The sequence below is a fragment of the Coregonus clupeaformis genome, chromosome 20 (assembly GCF_020615455.1).
Source record: "Coregonus clupeaformis isolate EN_2021a chromosome 20, ASM2061545v1, whole genome shotgun sequence".
NCBI classification, from domain to species: domain Eukaryota; kingdom Metazoa; phylum Chordata; class Actinopteri; order Salmoniformes; family Salmonidae; genus Coregonus; species Coregonus clupeaformis.
This window is the reverse complement of record NC_059211.1, coordinates 43,412,262-43,432,217: the sequence shown is the minus strand read 5'-3', so window position 1 is coordinate 43,432,217 and position 19,956 is coordinate 43,412,262. Positions and strand designations below refer to the sequence as shown.

General features: G+C 43.3%; 1 protein-coding gene and 1 long non-coding RNA gene across 2 annotated transcripts in view; one reads left to right on the top strand and one right to left on the bottom strand.

The window, feature by feature from the left end:
• Positions 1-12,109: 12,109 nt before the first annotated feature.
• On the bottom strand, positions 12,110-19,230 carry LOC121533450. Its single transcript, XR_005994466.2, has 2 exons — positions 19,144-19,230; positions 12,110-12,479 (listed from the first exon to the last, which is right to left on the bottom strand). It is a non-coding gene; the product is annotated as an uncharacterized LOC121533450 (long non-coding RNA).
• A 62-nt stretch (positions 19,231-19,292) lies between these two features.
• LOC121533449 (nuclear factor 1 C-type-like) overlaps positions 19,293-19,956 on the top strand; it is a 110,137-nt gene continuing 109,473 nt past the window's right edge. The window contains exon 1 of the mRNA XM_045205499.1: positions 19,293-19,373. Coding sequence (XP_045061434.1) covers positions 19,371-19,373 — 3 coding nt within the window. The 5' untranslated portion in view covers positions 19,293-19,370. The remainder of the gene's footprint in view (positions 19,374-19,956) is intronic.

Sequence of the window (19,956 nt, the reverse complement as noted above, 5' to 3'; positions counted from 1 at the left end):
TATTCTTTACTCATTTCAGTAAAGTACGTTTCTTCAAGTTCTGTGTCCTGCGCCTGACTTCGATCCACTGCATTACACTGACACTCGTGACAGAACCACGTACCATTTATGGAGTCAGCAGGTACAGCCCGTCAGTCCGAATCGATGGAGGAACGATTTCAACGACAGGAGAGTATCATCCAGGCTCTCGGCACCGCCATGGAGAGGGTGATGAATACTATGGACCGTTGGGAGAGAGGTGGCCTTCCTACACCTCCTCCAACCACTCTACCACCCGTACCACAGTCCACCCCTTCTCCACCTGGGCCCAGTGGGATTCGGCTCTCGCTCCCGAGGGCATATGACGGTACACCAGCCGGGTGTCAGGGTTTCCTTCTCCAGGTAGAGCTCTACCTGGCAACCATTCACCCGGCGCCCTCGGGTGTGTCCGCCCTCATCTCCTGTCTGTCGGGGAAGGCGCTCAAGTGGGCCAACGCCGAGTGGGGAGGAATTGACGCTGCATCGGTCCGCTATTTCACCTGCCGCTTCCGGGCGGTATTCGATCATCCACCGGAGGGGAGAGCGGCGGGCGAGCGTCTGTTCCACCTACGACAGGAGAGGAGGAGCGCCCAGGATTTTGCGCTGGAGTTCAGGATGTTGGCAGCCAGCGCCGGATGGAATGAGAGGGCCCTGATCGACCACTATCGGTGCAGCCTAAGGGAGGACGTTCGGCGGGAACTGGCCTGCAGGGTTACCAATCTCAACCTGGACCAACTGGTGGAGATGTCCATCAGGATGGATAACCTGTTGGAGACCCGTGGACGTTCTGATCAGGGCCCATTCATTCCATCCCCCAGCACCTCCGACTCTACCCCATGGAGCTCGGAGGTGCTGCGCTTAGGGAGACCAGGAGAGGGGCCGTCCCCTGCACCAACTGTGGCCGCAGAGTACACACTGCGGGTCGGTGCTGGGGAGGGTCCCCAGGGAGTCGAGGCAGTAAGCAGCGCACTGGTCGACCATCTCAGGTGAGTAGGCACCCGACTCACCCAGAGCTCCCTGTTGGTCAGTTGTGTATAGAGGTTGTGTTTCCGGAGTTTTCTCTTCATTCCCAGCATAAGGCGCTAGTAGATTCAGGCGCAGCTGGGAATTTTATTGATCGTCAATATTCTCATAGGTTAGGGATTCCTACTGTTCGTGTTGATGTGCCCTTCCCTGTCCACGCATTAGATAGTCGCCCGCTAGGGTCAGGTCTAATCAGGGAGGTTACCGCACCACTCTTAATGAGGACGCAGGGGGGTCATGAGGAGAGGATTAGTCTCTATCTGATTGATTCTCCTGCGTATCCTGTGGTGTTGGGACTTCCCTGGTTAACCACTCATGATCCCACTATTTCCTGGAAACAGAGGGCTCTCAAGGGATGGTCCAGTCAGTGCTCAGGGAGGTGTGTAGGGGTTTCCTTGGGGGCTAAGCATGGGATACCTGAGGATATAGTGTCTGATCGGGGTTCCCAGTTCACCTCGAGTGTTTGGAGGGCGTTCATGGAACGTCTGGGAGTCTCGGTCAGCCTGACCTCAGGGTTTCACCCCGAAAGTAACGGGCAGGTGGAGAGAGTCAACCAGGAGGTGGGTAGGTTTCTGAGGTCGTATTACCAGGACCGGCGGGGGGAGTGGTCGGTTTTCCTCCCCTGGGCAGAGATGGCCCAAAACTCACTGCGCCACTCCTCCACTAACCTTACTCCATTCCAGTGTGTACTAGGTTATCAGCCGGTTCTGGCACCTTGGCATCAGAGCCAGATCGAGGCACCTGCGGTGGATGAATGGTTTCTGCGCTCACAGGAGACCTGGAACGCTGCCCATGTGTGGTGAGGCTCCGGTGTATGCACCGGGGGACCGGGTCTGGCTCTCGACCCGAAACCTGCCCCTTCGACTGCCCTGCCGGAAGCTGGGCTGGTGGTTTGTGGGGACATTCAAAGTCCTGAGGAGATTGAACGAGGTATGTTATAGGTTACAGCTTCCTCCTGAGTATCGTATTAACCCCTCGTTCCATGTGTCTCTCCTCAGGCCGGTGGTAACTGGTCCACTCCAGGAGTCTGGGATACGGGAGGTTCCTCCACCCCCACTGGACATCGAGGGGGCACCGGCGTACTCGGTCCGTTCCATCTTAGATTCGAGGCGTCGGGTGGGAGGCCTGCAGTATCTCGTGGAGTGGGAGGGGTATGGTCCGGAGGAGCGGTGCTGGGTCCCTAGGAGGGACATCCTCGATCCCTCCATGTTGAGGGATTTCCACCGTAGTCATCCGACTCGCCCCGCACCGCGTCCTCCTGGCCGTCCCCGAGGCCGGTGTCGTCGCAGGGCTGGAGCCGCGCGTCAGGGGGGGGGGGAGGCGTGATTATTGTAATCACGCCTTCCCTATTTAACCCAGTGGCTCCCAATGTGTTTTGTGCGTGGTTGTTTTTCGTTTCGTGTGTCGTTGGTGAGCGGGTTAGTTCTTTACTCATTTCAGTAAAGTACGTTTCTTCGAGTTCTGTGTCCTGCGCCTGACTTCGATCCACCGCATTACACTGACACTCGTGACAGTTTCAGACCAAGTGTTCCTGGAAGTCTTGCAATGTTGCATCTCTGGGTTTAGAAACGCTGTGGTATCATGGTGTCTGTAAGACAGAAGTTGTACATACTTTCAGGATAGAGCTGGGTGATATGGACAAAAATACATATGATAAATTGACTGAATTATCCCGATAATGATAAATAGAACAATATGTTTATAACTTTAATGTGCACCAGTTAACCATACCCTTAGAACTACTACTACTACTTTGAATGTTGTAACTATCAATTGTAAGCCTACCGTTACCGATAGCCCATATTAGCAGACTTATTTCATTTCAAACTTCACATTTCTCTAGTATAAGCTACTTATCGTGATTATCGATATCTGTTAAATGTCCTCGATATATCGTTGGTGTCTAATGTTCGGTTTATCGTCCCAGCTCTATTTCAGGACATACTGTACAAAAATGTGACTTTATTTGGTTGCATTCAATTGCTTTGATCATGACACACACAATATGTAACATTCTGTATAATCTATATCTACTGTATTCATTGGAAAGTGACATTATGAAGTTGCATACTTTCATCTTTGTTCTGTAAGCCATTAGTGGTTATTTTCTTATTAGTAGTATTATGATAAAAAATTATGGAAAATTGTATTCTATTCGGTTTGCCCAGATGATCATGTCCACCGTCCTAGACAAATAAACCAAGTCATGACTACAAGGATATTTAAAACATAATAGATAAATGATTTTCATCATACAGAGCTTAATAAACAGTCCTTTCATATGGATAGAATAGGCCTACTCAGTACTCACTGATGCTCTTTGTACCGTTTTACAAGTTATGTGTTGAAGTGAGCAACGGTAGGGTACCGATTCAGAACTGAGTTATTTGTTAAAATAAGGGAGTGGTACTTGCTGCTTTACATTGAGATAATCCCAACTAGATTGAATAAGGGAGGTTTAAAGTTTTAGGACACATGCCTGTTCAACTTTGGCCTTCCTCAGCAGTTTTCTATTCCATCCCAGCTTTCATTAGATTGAATTGGATGTTAGTGTAATTCTCCTTTTTGGAAATTGTGCATTTAGCTTGATGAAGTTTTTGGATTACTTGCCGGATTTGTGTGGGACTTTCTTTGCACTTTAGAAAAGTTTGAACATGTAGACAGGGAGTCAAGTGTTTACAGAGTGCAAGTTATCCTCGATGAGTAAGAGTGAGAGCCTGGGCATGGGTCACCTATCTGAAGAGGCTTACATATTACCTGGCTTTAGGGCCTTAACATTGAATTACAAACATCGCCCTTAATGTGGGCATTACCAGGGCTTGAGTTTATTTGAATGTATGTAGAGAGAAGATACCTTCAGTCGGTTTTGAAAGGTCACTGCTTTTGTTGACTACTGAGGGCAGGTAAACTAACCTGTTGAATCTCACTAGTTGCAATAATGTGTGGACGAGGACGTTGCAATTAGATGCATGCTCTTTTTATCACCAGTAGAGGATGGTAATGAACCTCTTCTTGGTTTCTGATCATATTTTTGAGTCTGGAGTGGAGACTCAACAGTAGATGTCACTAGATAGTCACTGAATCTCCTTTAAGAGATTTTTGAATGACAGTTTATGTTTACTTCTTGGTAGACTAATTTCATGACTACTTGCTTCCAAAATACTGAATTTGCTTTTGGTTTATTATCGTACACATTTTTGTTATCTACTGATAGAATGGTATGAACTCTCAGTTCTGCTCAGTCCCAGACCTGTAGACTTTATGTTTTTCATGCAGTAACTGGTTGGTCCCACTGTACATTTTACATATGGACGTCCTGCACTTTAACTTTCAGCCTTTGACGTTGGAACAGAGAGCAGAGATCACAAAAGAGGACCACAGATGTTTGAAAATTCAGCCTCTCGACAATACATTTTTAAGTTTCGTTAGATAAAAGACATGTACAGCAAAAACATTTGCACATGACGTCAATTGCACATTTGTCTGATTTATTGCCTTTTGTTTCTTGTCATGGTGACATGACTGAAATCTGAATATATATGCATTTTTTTTTTTTTTTGCAGAGCTGCAATTTAACCAGCCATAGATTTAAAGTGAAACAACCTAAACATTGATATACAAGCATTAGATGAGAGAAGAAAATAGCATTAGTTCATGTGGAATATAGAATGAAATCAGAAAGTCAGGTAAAAGGTCAAAAGGTGTCCTATGACCTATCATGAGTTTGCGTGATAATCTAACTATTTGATTACGGGACCATCACTTTTGTTCACAGATTTGAAATGCCCAGTTCAGGTGAAATGGAAAAAGGAATGACAACATGTGTACAGAAACAAGACCAGCCTTGTGTGTTGTGATACTTCTGTGTGAGTCTTACAGGCTAGTCAGCACTTGCACTTCGGCTCCAACACATAGAGCCAGATGTGCTGGTGTCTACTTTACTGTATGGCCCCATATAACCTTACAGGTCCTTGGCAGGAGAATAATGACATAATGCTTCATAAGCTGTCTCGTGAAATAACTCACACCCTACTTGACATAGATACCTTTTATTTCCCATTGTTCTCTCTAAAAGTAGAATTCTAGCAACTCACTTTTTCAAAGTCAGCCATATTTCTAATTACTCAGTCAGCAGTACAATTCTTACTCATTTTGTCCTTTTATTGTATTTCTGTGTGGTAAGCAAAGGTTTGAATTATAGATTTACGATTATGTGATAACAGGCCTTGACATGAGCTAACGTATCAGTACCTAATGAAAACCCTTGGATCGGTTGTTCCTAATACGTACATTAGCTTATTACAGCATAATCAGTGCCAAATTACTGCAGAGTAATCATTTTCTAATAGCCATTAGTTTTGTCTCCAAGGGGATTTGGATCATGATAAATTAAACCTCTATATTATGCAAATTGTTGTGATGTGATTCTGGGAAAGGGAGCTGAATAAGCCTACTTTGTGGTCCTTTGTAGCTCAGTGGGTAGAGCATGGCGCATGTAGCGCCAGGGTAACGGGTTCAATCCCCGGGACCACACATACGTAAAATGTATGCATTCATAACTGTAAGTTGCTTTGGATGAAAGCGTCTTTCATTTTATCACAAGGAGGGTTGACGCTGCTCTTTTCATTGTCATTTACATTTTTGCTGATACTGTTTGAAAGATTCCTTTAGCCTCTAAAGAGGGTTGTTTTGAGCACTATGTGTTTATACTCCAGGTATTTTAACGTGATTCAGGCTTATTATACATACTCATCTTAACCTTGTTCTGTAGATATACTAACTGTACCTTATCAGGTACAGTTTTTCACTCTTTGAAGTGATTTATGTCAGCTCTTTTAGAAGACAATGTAGATAGCTCCCTCTCCAAAGCTATCCTGGTGTTCCAGTCCAATCCTGAACACTTTCACTCTACTGACAAAAGCTAGGTTTCCATCCAATTGGCGATAGATTTTCATGCGAATATTATACAAAATCTGTTTCCAGCAAACAGTTAAGTTCCCGTGTACCGAATAGAAAATACAAGTGAAATGGGTTTCCATCGCATTTTCAACTCTACTGATGGTTTTGTCACAAAAACTGTTGCGAAAAAGAGCAAACTTGCCCAATCTGGTTTTGGCGCCTGCTCTTTAGACAAGAGTTTGCTGATAAATTGGACTAGGGGGTTGGTTATATGATGAGATATGGACAAGAGCATGATCATTTTATTTGATAATTGGCAGCCAAGCACTGATCATGTCACCAGCTTTCAAATAATAGCCTACCCTCGATATTTAGCCTATTGGACATTTGCATGATCACCGTGCACTTAACTACCATGTGAAGTTCATAACTTATTACATCTGCCTATAAACTTTTCATGCTTTTCCACGTTGTGGTGGTGGGCCTACAACGTAACATATCATCGTGTGACTACAAGTTTACTTCAATGATTATCATATTATTATTTGTGCATAAAGGCGATTCCACCGACATTTCTCGCATAGTTAATTTTACAGACACAAATAGATCATGCCAGGTCGAACTAACAAATTCTCTATCGATGTTCATGAAATTGTACAGAGATTTTGTGTTTCCGTCAGCCCTGTCTTCTTTGTTGTTGGTCTATGCGCCAGGTAATTAATCTGCATGAAATAGTTGGATGGAAACCTGGTTAATGACAGATATTTTTTCATCATATTTTCCTAGTTGGACAAACTCCCTTTTCTCTGACGTTCTGGTTGTTTACGTTGGTTCTTGTCAATACCGGGACCTCACCAGTGGATGATGTAGTGCGTCTCCCTGCCGGCAGCAGGTCTGAAGTTCCCCTCCATTGATGACCTCCCATCCACATCTCTCTGGTTTGGAGCATTTCAGGCTTGTCCACTGTAGCTGGTGTTGGACCAGTAGGAAATAGTCACTGTATATCCAGGAACTTCCAATACCATGTCAGTCGCTTTAGTCCTTCTAAATCAAAATCTTCTCCCACCTTCCTCAAGTTGCATATATAAGTACTTAGAGCATCTACACCTTACTGTCTGTCATACTTCCCAAGCAGGAAGGAATATGTTTATTTTTTGCAAAGAGAGTACTTATGACCCTCTGCACCCACATTATCTGAAAAAAGTTACTGTGGGATTGCAGAATCAAAAAATTATATATAAATAAAAATGAATAAAAGCAAAGCTGCTTGACCTGAACCATTTAGTTTTTAATGGCATTGTTTGGCTCACTGAAGGTGACTAATGTGCCACAAATGGTCCAAAGTGGGAAAATTATGCGCAATTTGCTCTTAGTAAGCATTCAGAGGCTGAACGTAGTAAAAAAGTTACTTTCACTGAAAAGGAGAGAGGTCTTGGCACTCTGTATCTTGGCAAGTATCGGTCCAATTTGGAGAGAGTTTCCAGAACTTTTCCACTTTCATCTAGCTTATGTTTTGGAAAGCGAGGCGAATCTCATTCTGCAGAGCTTTGCATTGGAGACAGTAACAGGTCAGCAACAGAAAGCCTTCTTCTACTGTGTATGTTGTGCTACAGTTGTATGACACATAGACCCACTGACATGTTCTCACTCATGAGCCACCTGAGTACCCTACACTAAACCACCTTTCAAGTGGCATAAGCATCAAACTGAATGCTGTGTACTATATTTTGACTCCCTGAGGCAATAACCGGTCTGATGTCTTTTCCCGTCCATCCCCGGGGAATTATTGTATTATTTTACAGCTTGTAGATGTGATTGTAGGTTGGTTATTTAATTATCTATAACATCCTCAGGCTGTTTGTGCAGGGGATAAAAAGTGCTACATTATACAGTTATCAAACCACTTCATTAATTACACCACACATAAATCTATGTAGCCTATAAGTAGGCCTACTCTTTGTTTGCTGCCAATTGATGGTTATCTGCTTTCTAAACTAAACAAAAGCTGTTGTAGTACCTCTGCTTGCCAGCATCTGGAGTAGTTCACCATGAAGCACAGTAAAAGTTCTGCAACAGTTCTAGTTTTATGTATGCACAGAAATACTTAAATATATCACTCACAGACACAAGAACAATGCTCTTAGACTCCACTTAGAAATACTATAAAGTATATCTCTAACACTGTTGACATAAACCCATATACTTACACTATATATACAGAATTATGTGGACACCCCTACAAATTAGTGGATTCGGCTATTTCAGCCACACCCGTTGCTGACCGGTGTATAAAATCGAGCACACAGCCATGCAATCTCCAAAGACAAACATTGGCAATAGAATGGCCTTACAGAAGAGCTCAGTGACTTTCAGTGTGGCACCGTTATAGGATGCCACCTTTCCAACAAGTCAGTTCGTCAAATTTCTGTCCTGCTAGAGCTGCCCCGGTCAACTGTAAATGCTGTTATTGTGAAGTGGAAACGTCTAGGAGCAACAACGGCTCAACCACAAAGTGGTAGGCCACACAAGGTCACAGAACGGGACCGTCGAGTGCTGAAGCACGTAAACATCGTCTGTCCTTAGTTGCAACACTCACTACCGAGTTCCAAACTGCCTCTGGAAGCAACGTCAACACAAGAGCTGTTCGTCGGGAGCTTCATGAAATCGGTTTCCATGGCCAAGCAGCCGCACACAAGCCTAAGATCACCATTCGCAATGCCAAGCGTCGGCTGGAGTGGGGTAAAGCTCGCCGCCATTGGACTCTGGAGCAGTGGAAACGCGTTCTCTGGAGTGATGAATCACGCTTCACCATCTGGCAGTCCAACGGACGAATCTGGGTTTGGCGGATGCCAGGAGAACGCTACCTGCCCGAATGCATAGTGCCAACTGTAAAGTTTGGTGCAGGATGAATAATGGTCTGGGGCTGTTTTTCATGGTTTGGGCTAGGCCCCTTAGTTCCAGTGAAGGGAAATCTTAACGCTACAGCATAGAATGACAATCTAGACCAAGGGTGTCAAACTCATTTTAGCTCAGGGGCCACATGGAGGAAAATCTATTCCCAAGTGGGCCGGACCGGAAAAATCATGGTATATATAACTTAAAAACAACAACTTCAGATTGTTTTCTTTGTTTTAATACGATCAACATACAACATAAAGCTGGAGCCTGAGGACAGTGTGTCCAAAATAGTACAAGCACAACATCACTATTAATCATAAAACACGTCAAGTTTATTTGAAAATTCTAAAGAAAAAGAACACACAAACACACAATGCCTCAGTGATTAACAGAACTGTTTCACAGATCACAGAACTATATCAGGGTGTCATTTCTCAGGCAGAAATGTAGATAACAATAATGAAATCCTGTTCCCCAAACAAGTGCAAGAACCACAGAGTCAAGAATAGGTTAAATATACAAATAAAATAAAATCAATTAAAAACAATAGCACATCAACATAAAAACATATAAACATAAAGCTGGAGCCTGAGGACAGTGTCCAAAAGCACAACATCACTATTAATCATAAAACACCTCAAGTTATTTGAAAGTTCTGAGGACAAAGAACACACAAACACACAATGCCTCAGTGATTAACAGAACTGTTTCACAGATCACAGAACTATATCAGGGTGTCATTTCTCAGGCAGAAATGTAGATACAAATAATGAAATCCTGTTCCCCAAACAAGTGCAAGAACCACAGAGTCAAGAATAGGTTAAATATACAAATAAAATAAAATCAATTAAAAACAATAGCACATCAACATAAAAACATATAAACATAAAGCTGGAGCCTGAGGACAGTGTCCAAAAGCACAACATCACTATTAATCATAAAACACCTCAAGTTATTTGAAAGTTCTGAGGACAAAGAACACACAAACACACAATGCCTCAGTGATTCACAGAAGTATATCACAGATCACAGAACTATATCAGGGTGTCATTTCTCAGGCAGAAATGTAGATAAAAATAATGAAATCCTGTTCCCCAAACAAGTGCAAGAACCACAGAGTCAAGAATATGTTAAATATACAAATAAAATAAAAACAATTAAAAACAATAGCACATCAACATAAAAACATATAAACATAAATCTGAAAGCGTTGCTCAAACTCCCGTAACAGTCCCGTTATTTTATCTTTGAACCGCTTCATGTCTGCCACATGTTGGGTCGCGCACACATTTTTCAGACAGGGGAAGTGAGCTACATCACCACCGGCAAGTTGCGTCTCCCACAATGACAGCTTCAACTTGAAAGAACGTATGCTGTCATAATACTGCGTGACAACTTTGTTGCGCCCTTGCAGCTGTTTGTTCAAGTTATTCAGGTGCTCTGTAACATCCACCATAAATGCAAGGTCCTGCATCCATTCTGCGGAATGAAATTCTAACACTGGTTTGCCCTTTTCTTCCATGAACTGTTCAATTTCTTCTCGTAAATCAAAGAAACGCCTCAGCACAGCACCTCGGCTTAACCATCTTACCTCAGTGTGGTATGGCAGGCCATAGATGTGGTCTTTCTCTCTGAGAAGGCTGTCAAACTGACGGTGATTCAGGCTTCTGGATCGGATGAAATTAACAGTTTGGATGACCACCTTCATGACGTTATCCATCTTTAATGACTTGCAACACAAAGCCTCCTGGTGCAAAATACAGTGAAAAGTCAAAAAATCACGTCCTCCATTTGCAGATTGCACTTTCTCTCTGAACTTTGTCACAACGCCTGCTTTTTTCCCGATCATTGAGGGCGCACCATCTGTAGCCAGGCTGACAGCGCGGGACCAGTCCACTCCGACCCTGTCCAGCGCGCCCGACGAGTGCGGTAAAAATATCAGCTGCTGTCGTTGTATCTGTCATCGGCACCAACTCCACGAACTCCTCGGTGACGGTCAATGTGTCATCAACTCCGCGGATGAAAATGGGCAGTTGTGCAACATCTGTAATGTCCGTGCTTTCATCAATTGCAACCGAAAACGCAATAAATGACTTTACTTTTTGCTTCAACTGGCTGTCCAAATCCACTGAAAGATCGGAAATCCTGTCTACAACTGTGTTTCTTGTCAGGCTGATATTTGCAAAAGCCTGCCGCTTTTCAGGGCACACAATCTCCGCTGCCTTCATCATGCATGTTTTTACAAATTCACCCTCACTAAATGGTTTTGAAGCCACTGCGATTTCATTAGCAATGAGGTAGCTAGCTTTCACTGCAGCGTCACTGATGTCTCGGCTGTGAGAAAACACAGACTGCTGTTTCTTCAGACCCGCCAACAGTTCATTCACCTTCTCTCATCTCCGCTGTCCTTGAAAGTTGTCAGATTTGTCGGCATGAAGACTCACATAGTGGCGACGAAGGTTATATTCTTTCAGCACTGCAACATGCTCTGAACACACCAAACATACAGCTTTCCCATTCAATTCCGTGAATAAATAGGATGACAATTTTTCTTGGAACACTCTGCACTCTGCGTCCACTTTTCTCTTTTTTGACAGAGACATATTGGGGCAATGAGGGTGCCAAAGCACATAATGTTAAAAGTAGAAGCCGTAATAAATATCGCGGGCAAAACAAAGTAGCTCATTGGCTGCACGTGCTTGACCTACTTGCTCTGCCCCGGTATAAACAGTTTGCTTGCTTAACACAATTGCTATTGCGCCATCCAGTGGACGCAATTGGAGCAGCAGTTTATTTTATTGAAAAATTGCAGCACATTTTTATACTTTACAATTTTTAAAAAAAAAATTATCATCTCGCGGGCCGGATTAAACCCGTTTGCGGGCCTGATCCGGCCCGCGGGCCAGACGTTTGACACCCCTGATCTAGACGATTCTGTGCTTCCAACTTTGTGGCAACAGTTTGGGGAAGGCCCTTTCCTGTTTCAGCATGACAATGCCCCCGTGCACAAAGCAAGGTCCATACAGAAATGGTTTGTTGAGATCGGTGTGGAAGAACTTGACTGGCCTGCACAGGGACCTGACCTCAACCCCATCGAATACCTTTGGGATGAACAGGTGTCCACATACTTTTGGTCATGTAGTGTAGTTCCTTATTATTTTGTTGTATAGCATTTAGAATTTCACCATTGCAAAGTGAACATCACTGTAAAGTTCATAAAGCAGTGAGAGAGAATGCTGACTACCAGGCAACTCCATGAAACACACTCTGGTACTGCCCTCTTCAGGAGACCTTTATTCATGTCAAACATTACACTTCACTCACTTTTCGATTGAGTTCAGCATATCTATATGCTTTACATGCATCCTGTTCACTTGCGTAAAGATGACATGCAAGGCCCTTGTCATAGTTTTATGTGGTTTGAAATAATACTTTCATTGTCAGTTCATATCATGGCATGAGTCCTGGCTCTCACTCCTCTGTCTTTAGGAAATACACATTTTTAGCTGTAGATTTTTACAGGAACCCTTCAATTCACATTGAACGGTCGGATCATGTCTCTACCGCTCACTCCAGCACAGCCTTCCTGTGGTAAGGTCAGATGGCATGCCAAGACGGCTTACTCCACCAAACTCAGTGACCTATGGATGAGAAGAGCAGATAACCAAAGGCATGTTAGACACATCATGAATCTGCAAGTGTCACGTACGTTAAGAAACGGGACGGACCAAGGTGCAGCGTGAAAGGCGTACATGTTTATTAAAGAATAAACACACGTCACAGTAACCAAAATAACAAAACTTAACCGTGACGGTCCAAAGGCTAACACACAAGCCTAAAACAGGAACACAACAAAAACCCACAACACAGGCAGGATAACTGGCTGCCTACCCCCCCAAAGGTGCGGACTCCGACCGCACAAACCTGACTGAATAGGGGATGGTCCGGGTGGGCTTCCAGCCTCGGTGGCGGCTCCGGCTCCGGAGTTGAGCCGCTGACCGGAGCTGGACTGGGCACCGGTGGAGTGGACTGCTCTGGCTCCGGAGTGGAGCCGCTGACGAACCAGGCACCAGTGGAACGGGCACGTGCCGGACTGGCGACGCGCCCCACTGGCTTGGTGCGACGAGCAGGAACAGGCCGGGCCGGACTGGCGACGCGCACCACTGGCTTGGTACGAGGAGCAGGAACAGGCCGGGCCGGACTGGCGACGCGCACCACTGGCTTGGTGCGAGGAGCAGGAACAGACCGGGCCGGACTGGCGACGCACACCACTGGCTTGGTGCGAGGAGCAGGAACAACCGGGCCGGACTGGCGACGCGCACCACTGGCTTGGTGCGAGGAGCAGGAACAGGCCGGGCCGGACTGGCGACGGGCACCACTGGCGAGGAGCAGGAACAGGCCGGGCCGGACTGGCGACGGGCACCACTGGCGAGGAGCAGGAACAGGCCGGGCCGGACTGGCGACGCGCACCACTAGCTTGGTGCGAGGAGCAGGAACAGGCCGGGCCGGACTGGCGATGCGCACCACTGGCTTGGTGCGGAGAGCAGGAACAGGCCGGGCCAGACTGGGAACACGCACCACTGGCTTGGTGCGGGGAGCAGGAACAGGCCGGGCCAGACTGGGAACACGCACCACTGGCTTGGTGCGGAGAGCAGGTACTGGGAACCGGCGGGGAACCGGACTGGGAACCGGCGCTGGAGGTCTATGACGGTCTCCGTCCTTTACACTCCGCGCCCCGTCCTCCTCCAGTGAGGACTCCTCCTTGAGCCCCCACGAGTGCAGTGGTCGAGGCTCCTCTCTGTCGCTCCCCGACCACCCTTTTAGCCCCCCCCAAAATAAAAATATTGGGGCTGTCTCTCCACCCTGATCCCTTTCAGGGCCTCCATCTGCCTTGCCAGATCCTCTCTTATCTCCTGCCAGGTCCATCCTCTCTGCTCCTCCTGGGCACGCTGCTTGGTCCATTGGTGGTGGGTTTTTCTGTCACGTACGTTAAGGAACGGGACGGACCAAGGTGCAGCGTGAAAGGCGTACATGTTTATTAAAGAATAAACACACGTCACAGTAACCAAAATAACAAAACTTAACCATGACGGTCCAAAGGCTAACACACAAGCCTAAAACAGGAACACAACAAAAACCCACAACACAGGCAGGAAAACTGGCTGCCTAAGTATGATCCCCAATCAGAGACAACGAGCGACCGCTGCCTCTGATTGGGAACCACACCCGGCCAAACATAGAAATACAAACCTAGAAATTCACACCCTGACCAAACTAGCTAGAGTTCTATAGGCCAGGGCGTGACAGCAAGTTTATTTTACCCATAAGTGAATGAATTTCAGGAATTGCATTGTGTAAGCAAGTGATAACATAAGTAGTTATTGACTGAGTAATGTATGTAGTATTTAATCAAGTTGGGGTTTTGCTCTCATTTAATGATTTTTTAAATGTCCTCTCTGCATCTTGCAAATAGAGTTTATTACCACATTTATGCTTGACATTGTCAAGTCCTATTTTTACATGTGGTAGAGGATGCTATTCTTCTCCAATGTGTATACTGAACAAAAATATAAATGCAACATGCAACAATTTCAACGATTTTACTGAGTTACAGTTCATATAAGGAAATCAAATCAAATCAAATCTTATTTGTCACATGCGCCGAATACAACAGGTGTAGACCTTACCGTGAAATGCTTACTTACAAGCCCTTAACCAACAATGCAGTTCAAGAAATAGAGTTAAGAATATTTACTAAATAAACTAAAGTAACAAATTAAATCAAAAGTAACACAATACAATAACGAGGATATATACAGGGGGTACCGGTACCGAGTGCGGGGGTACAGGTTAGTTGAGGTAATTTGTACAGTAGCAGCAGTGTAAAAACAAAGGGGGAGGGATGGGGGGGGGTCAATGTAAATAGTCCAGGTGGCCATTTGATGAATTGTTCAGCAGTCTTATAGCTTGGGGGTAGAAGTTGTTGAGGAGCCTTTTGGACCTAGACTTGGCGCTCCGGTACCGCTTGCCGTGCGGTAGCAGAGAGAACAGTCTATGACTTGGGTGACTGGAGTCTTTGACAATTTTTTGGGCCTTCAATTTAAATAAATAAATTAGGCCCTAATATATGGATTTCACATGACTGGGCAGGGGTGCAGCCATGGGTGAGCCTGGGAGGGCATAGGCCCACCCACTTGGGAGCCAGGCCCAGCCAATCAGAATGAGTTTTACCCCACAAAAGGGCTTTATTACAGACAGAAATATTATTCAGTTTCATCAGCTTTCCGGGTGGCTGGTCTCAGATGATCCTGCAGGTGAAGAAGCCGGATGTGATCCTGGGCTGGCGTGGTTACACACGTGGTCTGAGGTTGTGAGGCCGGTTGAACGTACTGCCAAATTCTCTAAAACGACGTTGGAGGCGGCTTATGGTAGAGAAATGAACATTCAATTCTCTGGCAACAGCTCTGGTGGGCATTCCTGCAGTCAGCATGCCAATTGCATGCTCACTCAAAATGTTTGACATCTGTGTCATTGTGTTCTGTGACACAGCTGCACATTTTGGAGTGGCCTTTTATTGTCCTCAGCACAAGGTGCACCTGTGTAATTATCATGCTGTTTAATCATCTTATTGATATGCCACACTTGTCAGGTGGATGGATTATCTTGGCAAAGGAGAAATGTTCACTAACAGGGATGTAAATAAATGTGTGTGCAAAATTTGAGAGAAAAAGCTTCTTGTGTGTATGGAAAAATTCTGGGATCTTTTATTTCAGCTCATGAAACATGGGACCAACACTTTACATGTTGCGTTTATATTTTTGTTCAGTATATATAGCATACATGTTCACTTTTAACAGCATCAATATGTGTTGGTCCAACCCATAGTATTTTACTGTGAGTGGTCCCACACTCTGCATTATAAGACTATGTATTTCTTCTTCACTTTTCATGATAAAAAATTGATAACAAAAAAAGTATAAATCTGTATAATGTCTCCTGATGGGCCAAATCCTCATCTGAGATTTCAGTAGCATACATATTCGTATAATAAAGGAAATATACTTTGGAATGTTCAAATCAAGTATTTAAGATACCTTAGGCTATATTAATGTAGGCCTACTAGCCACACAAATGAGTCTATATCAGGCCTACACCATGAGAAGATGTAGTTATAAATTAGCTTGACAAGGCCTTTATGAAATCAATCATTTACATTTTAAAACCAACTTGATGGTGCACAAATAGCCTAATGGCGGGAGATTCTATGAAGTTTGCAGCACATGGTTTCATATTGAAAACTCATTCAAACTAAATGACAAACCCAATGTTTTTATCCTTTCTGCAAGTTTTCTTCAGTTTGATTTTCTAATAATTTCATTTTAAATTATGCTACAGATTAGAGATCATAAAATAAGTACTACCAGACATCAGTTTTTTCAGAAGTCCAAGGTAAAAGAAACAAAAGAGTGACCAATCCCAACTATTTCTGCTGAGGTTAAAATAGCTTTTAATTAGAGATTTCAGTAGTGTACTTTCTCTTTGTCTCCTTTTGGATTCGTGCATCCATGGATCAGTGAATGTTTCCCGATTGGTTAATTAGACATTTCAGCATGCAGCTATAGCCAAAACATGTTGCATTTGTTATTGTGATTTCATTCCATATAGGCTAGAGTTTAACAAACACTCTTCCAAGCAAGACAATTCATTTGGCCAGAGGCTTTCTAATCAACACAAGATAATTGCATTTCTAATTTTGTTTACTGTTTGTTTACTGTTTAATGAATGTTGTTCTTGTGGTCCTGTCCAAAACTATCATAAACATTTGATAGGATTTTCAATACTCCTGCTAAGGGACTTAGAATAAACAATTACTGGACTTCAGAACTAAAAAGTATCAACAACCAACCACAAATCAACAAAAAAACACAATTTATTTCAGTGTAATGTAAAAGATCTCATAATTATTGGTAACCTGGAAATCATTTTGTATTTTAAATCAATGTCAGGAGAAATACAAATTAGGCTTCTTCAAAATGTTATTAAAAGACATTGAAATTGAGCTTATTGTCAAAGCAATGTGACATTTTATAAATACTATTGTTTGTTTCATTTAAATAGCCTACTCATTTGTTTTACCTCTCATATCACCAGTTTAGGCAAAATGTTTTGAAGTTAGTCTTCAAATGATACATTTATGGTTATTGATAATAAAATCCATGAATGTCTTGTACAATGCATGCTGGAACCGTCAATTACAAATAGCCAAATTCAATGCAAATCGGCCTACCCAGTCACTGTGGTGAAATACAGAATGCATTGACCCCAATAAAAAATGTTTGATTAACGTCATCCAAGAAGTGAGCAACAAGTAAAACATTTTGTTTTAGCATTTGAAGGGTTAAAAAATATGTTGTACATTAGTAGATGTTATTTAAAAAATGATGCTTTCAATTGCATAAACCTGCATTTTCTAAAAACAGAACATAATGACAAGTTGGCCTATGCCTGGGTTGGGCCTAGATCTAACTAGCAAACATTAGGCTATTGCACCATTAGCAAATAAAAAGTGCAATACAAGTTAGAAAGCACAATCGCACACTCATTATTGAATGGATTATGTCATTTTTGTCTCATATTAAATACTCCTGTATGGATTTTGCATGATTAGTTTGACTGTTAAAATGCAAACCTGAGACTTTAATTCAAAAAGGTGTATTATCCATTGCATAATCAAGTTCCTACCCTAGATAACACCTTAATATTCTTCATCAAATTGTTATATTACGATTCTAATGAACAGGGACATTTGACATTTGGCGTAGAACAGTGAAGTTAAATCGAAAGAGAAGAAGAATCCAGTAATTGCTATACATTGGGGATGTAATTGCTAGTACATAAAATCATTAGTTCAGGTTAAGATAGGTAGCGACAAAAAGGTGTAGCTTGCATGCGAGAGACCATCTCTTAAAACCAAATCCTATAATTGCACTAAAGACCGAATTCTTCAACCAAAGAATGCATATTAATTTAGGTCAATTATCACTGTAATAAATTATAGAATTATGTAATATATACTGCTTTAAAATGTGCTCATGGCCTACAGTTTTCAAGCACTTTAGGCCTAATGAACTGAAACGCAGAAAGCAGTTGAACACACTGGGTTAATTCTTTGGGAATGCCACTCTTATAAACTCAAGTATGACATTCCTAAACGTTTTCAGTTATAACATGTCATAGGCCACATACCTTCGTGAGTTTTGAAGAATATTGGTAAACTTTTTTTAACGTTTCCAATATGAAGCTGCAGAAACCAGTTGGAGGCGCGGGGTTAATTCCGTGGAAAAGTAAAGTTCTAAGGATACTTCTACATTTATGAAAGTGAATATCAATAGCAAAACGACTAGGCTATTAATTAATTATGAATAGGCTACTCATTAATTAAATATCAAATCATCTTCTGTTTGGAATGTTAGGATAATAGTAGGCTATAGCAAACTTGATGTATTTTCCTTGAGGATTTACGCACAACCGGCTGTGGTTAAGTTCCCTGCTGCTCTTTTGAAAAGTGTGTGAGCAAAGTGGGGTTAAAGGCAGTGGCAAATTTGACAACACCTGAAACTTTGACAGCTCTTTAAACCATGAAGTTCCCTCCCAGGAAATAAATTGTTTTAATTGAATTGTTTAGGTGTAATCACCAGTGTAATAAAGAGCTGGGGATGTAATTCTGAAATAACACACACACACACACACACACACAGGGAAGTATAGCTAAGTTCCAAACTTGAAACTTGCTATAGAACAGTGAGAGGAAAAACTATTTCATTGTATATCTATCTGAGATAACATGTTTTGTAATAGCGGCTCACAGTGGGTAAATAGTTGTATTTTTGCTTTTTATGAACTACGCCATCAAGTGCCACACTAATAGAATGCCCCAAGCCACACACACTCCCTCTCTTGCACACACACACACCCGCGCACACAGACACACAGCACCTTCCTGTTCATCTATTATTTCTCCGAGACGACTGTAAGATCGCCTATGAGCCCATCGTTCGGGCCGTCTGTAAGGACATTCATGATCAGACGAAGCATTGATACCATCATAACTAAGGACATCTATGTGTACAATGCTGCAAAGCAATGAGATCGAAGAATCAGTTCTGTAATTTAAAGATATACAACCAACAACAGCACGATACATTACGACACCATCAAGCAGTTTACAGTTAGCAGATTCTGCCCGAAATCGTGCAGCCCGTAGCTATAATATTATAGTCAAACCTTTATGTTGTTCTATTGTACCTTGTAGCGAGGATTCTTCAGGGGTTGAAGCTGCAGACTTCGCGTGGGACGTATCTGATTGATATCTGTGCGGGGTTTTCTCCCCTCCGAAGACCACGGATTACCTCTGTTCGCGGATAAATGGATATGGAATAATAATAAAAACCCGTCGACGAGATGACCAGGCGTTGAACCGCGGTGCTGCATAAACTATAACTTTTCTGGGGGGTTGGCAGTTTCGCTTTGAAATGGTACGTTTACAAATCAATTTCATCATTATTTGTCCACGTTCCAACAGACTCAAGGCGAGAATGATCACGAGTTGTGTGCACTCTGTAAAATCAAATTAAGATAATCGCGTAGAGCTGTATTTTGGGGTTCTGCTCCTTTGTTTCTCAGCAGTTGGGCTACTCATTTTCTTGTTGGTTTTCAGCCAAGCGTATCGTTTGTGGGAAAGGCTAGAAATGCAGACATACTATATATTTGTTACACCGGCGCGTAATGATTAAGATCGCTACAAGGCGTTTTGGCACTTCTCCCGAAGTGAAAGGTATTCGTTTTTTTGCCAGTTTGAGTGGGGCAGCGCATATTCACTACGGGACGTCGAAGGCCAAGTTGAAGTTCAAAGCCAATAGACTCTGTGTCCGGTTTAGTTTGTTCAGCAGAAAATGGCCGCAGCCGGAGCCGCAGTCGCGCCGTCTTGAATTTGAACCATAGACCGACAGAGGCGCTCCGTCCCTGGATGCAGTATAGTCCGAGTGCGGTTATAACACACATACTCGCAGAGTTGCAATCTGAATGTTTTGAAAGTGCACTCAACTGGCATATTTAGAG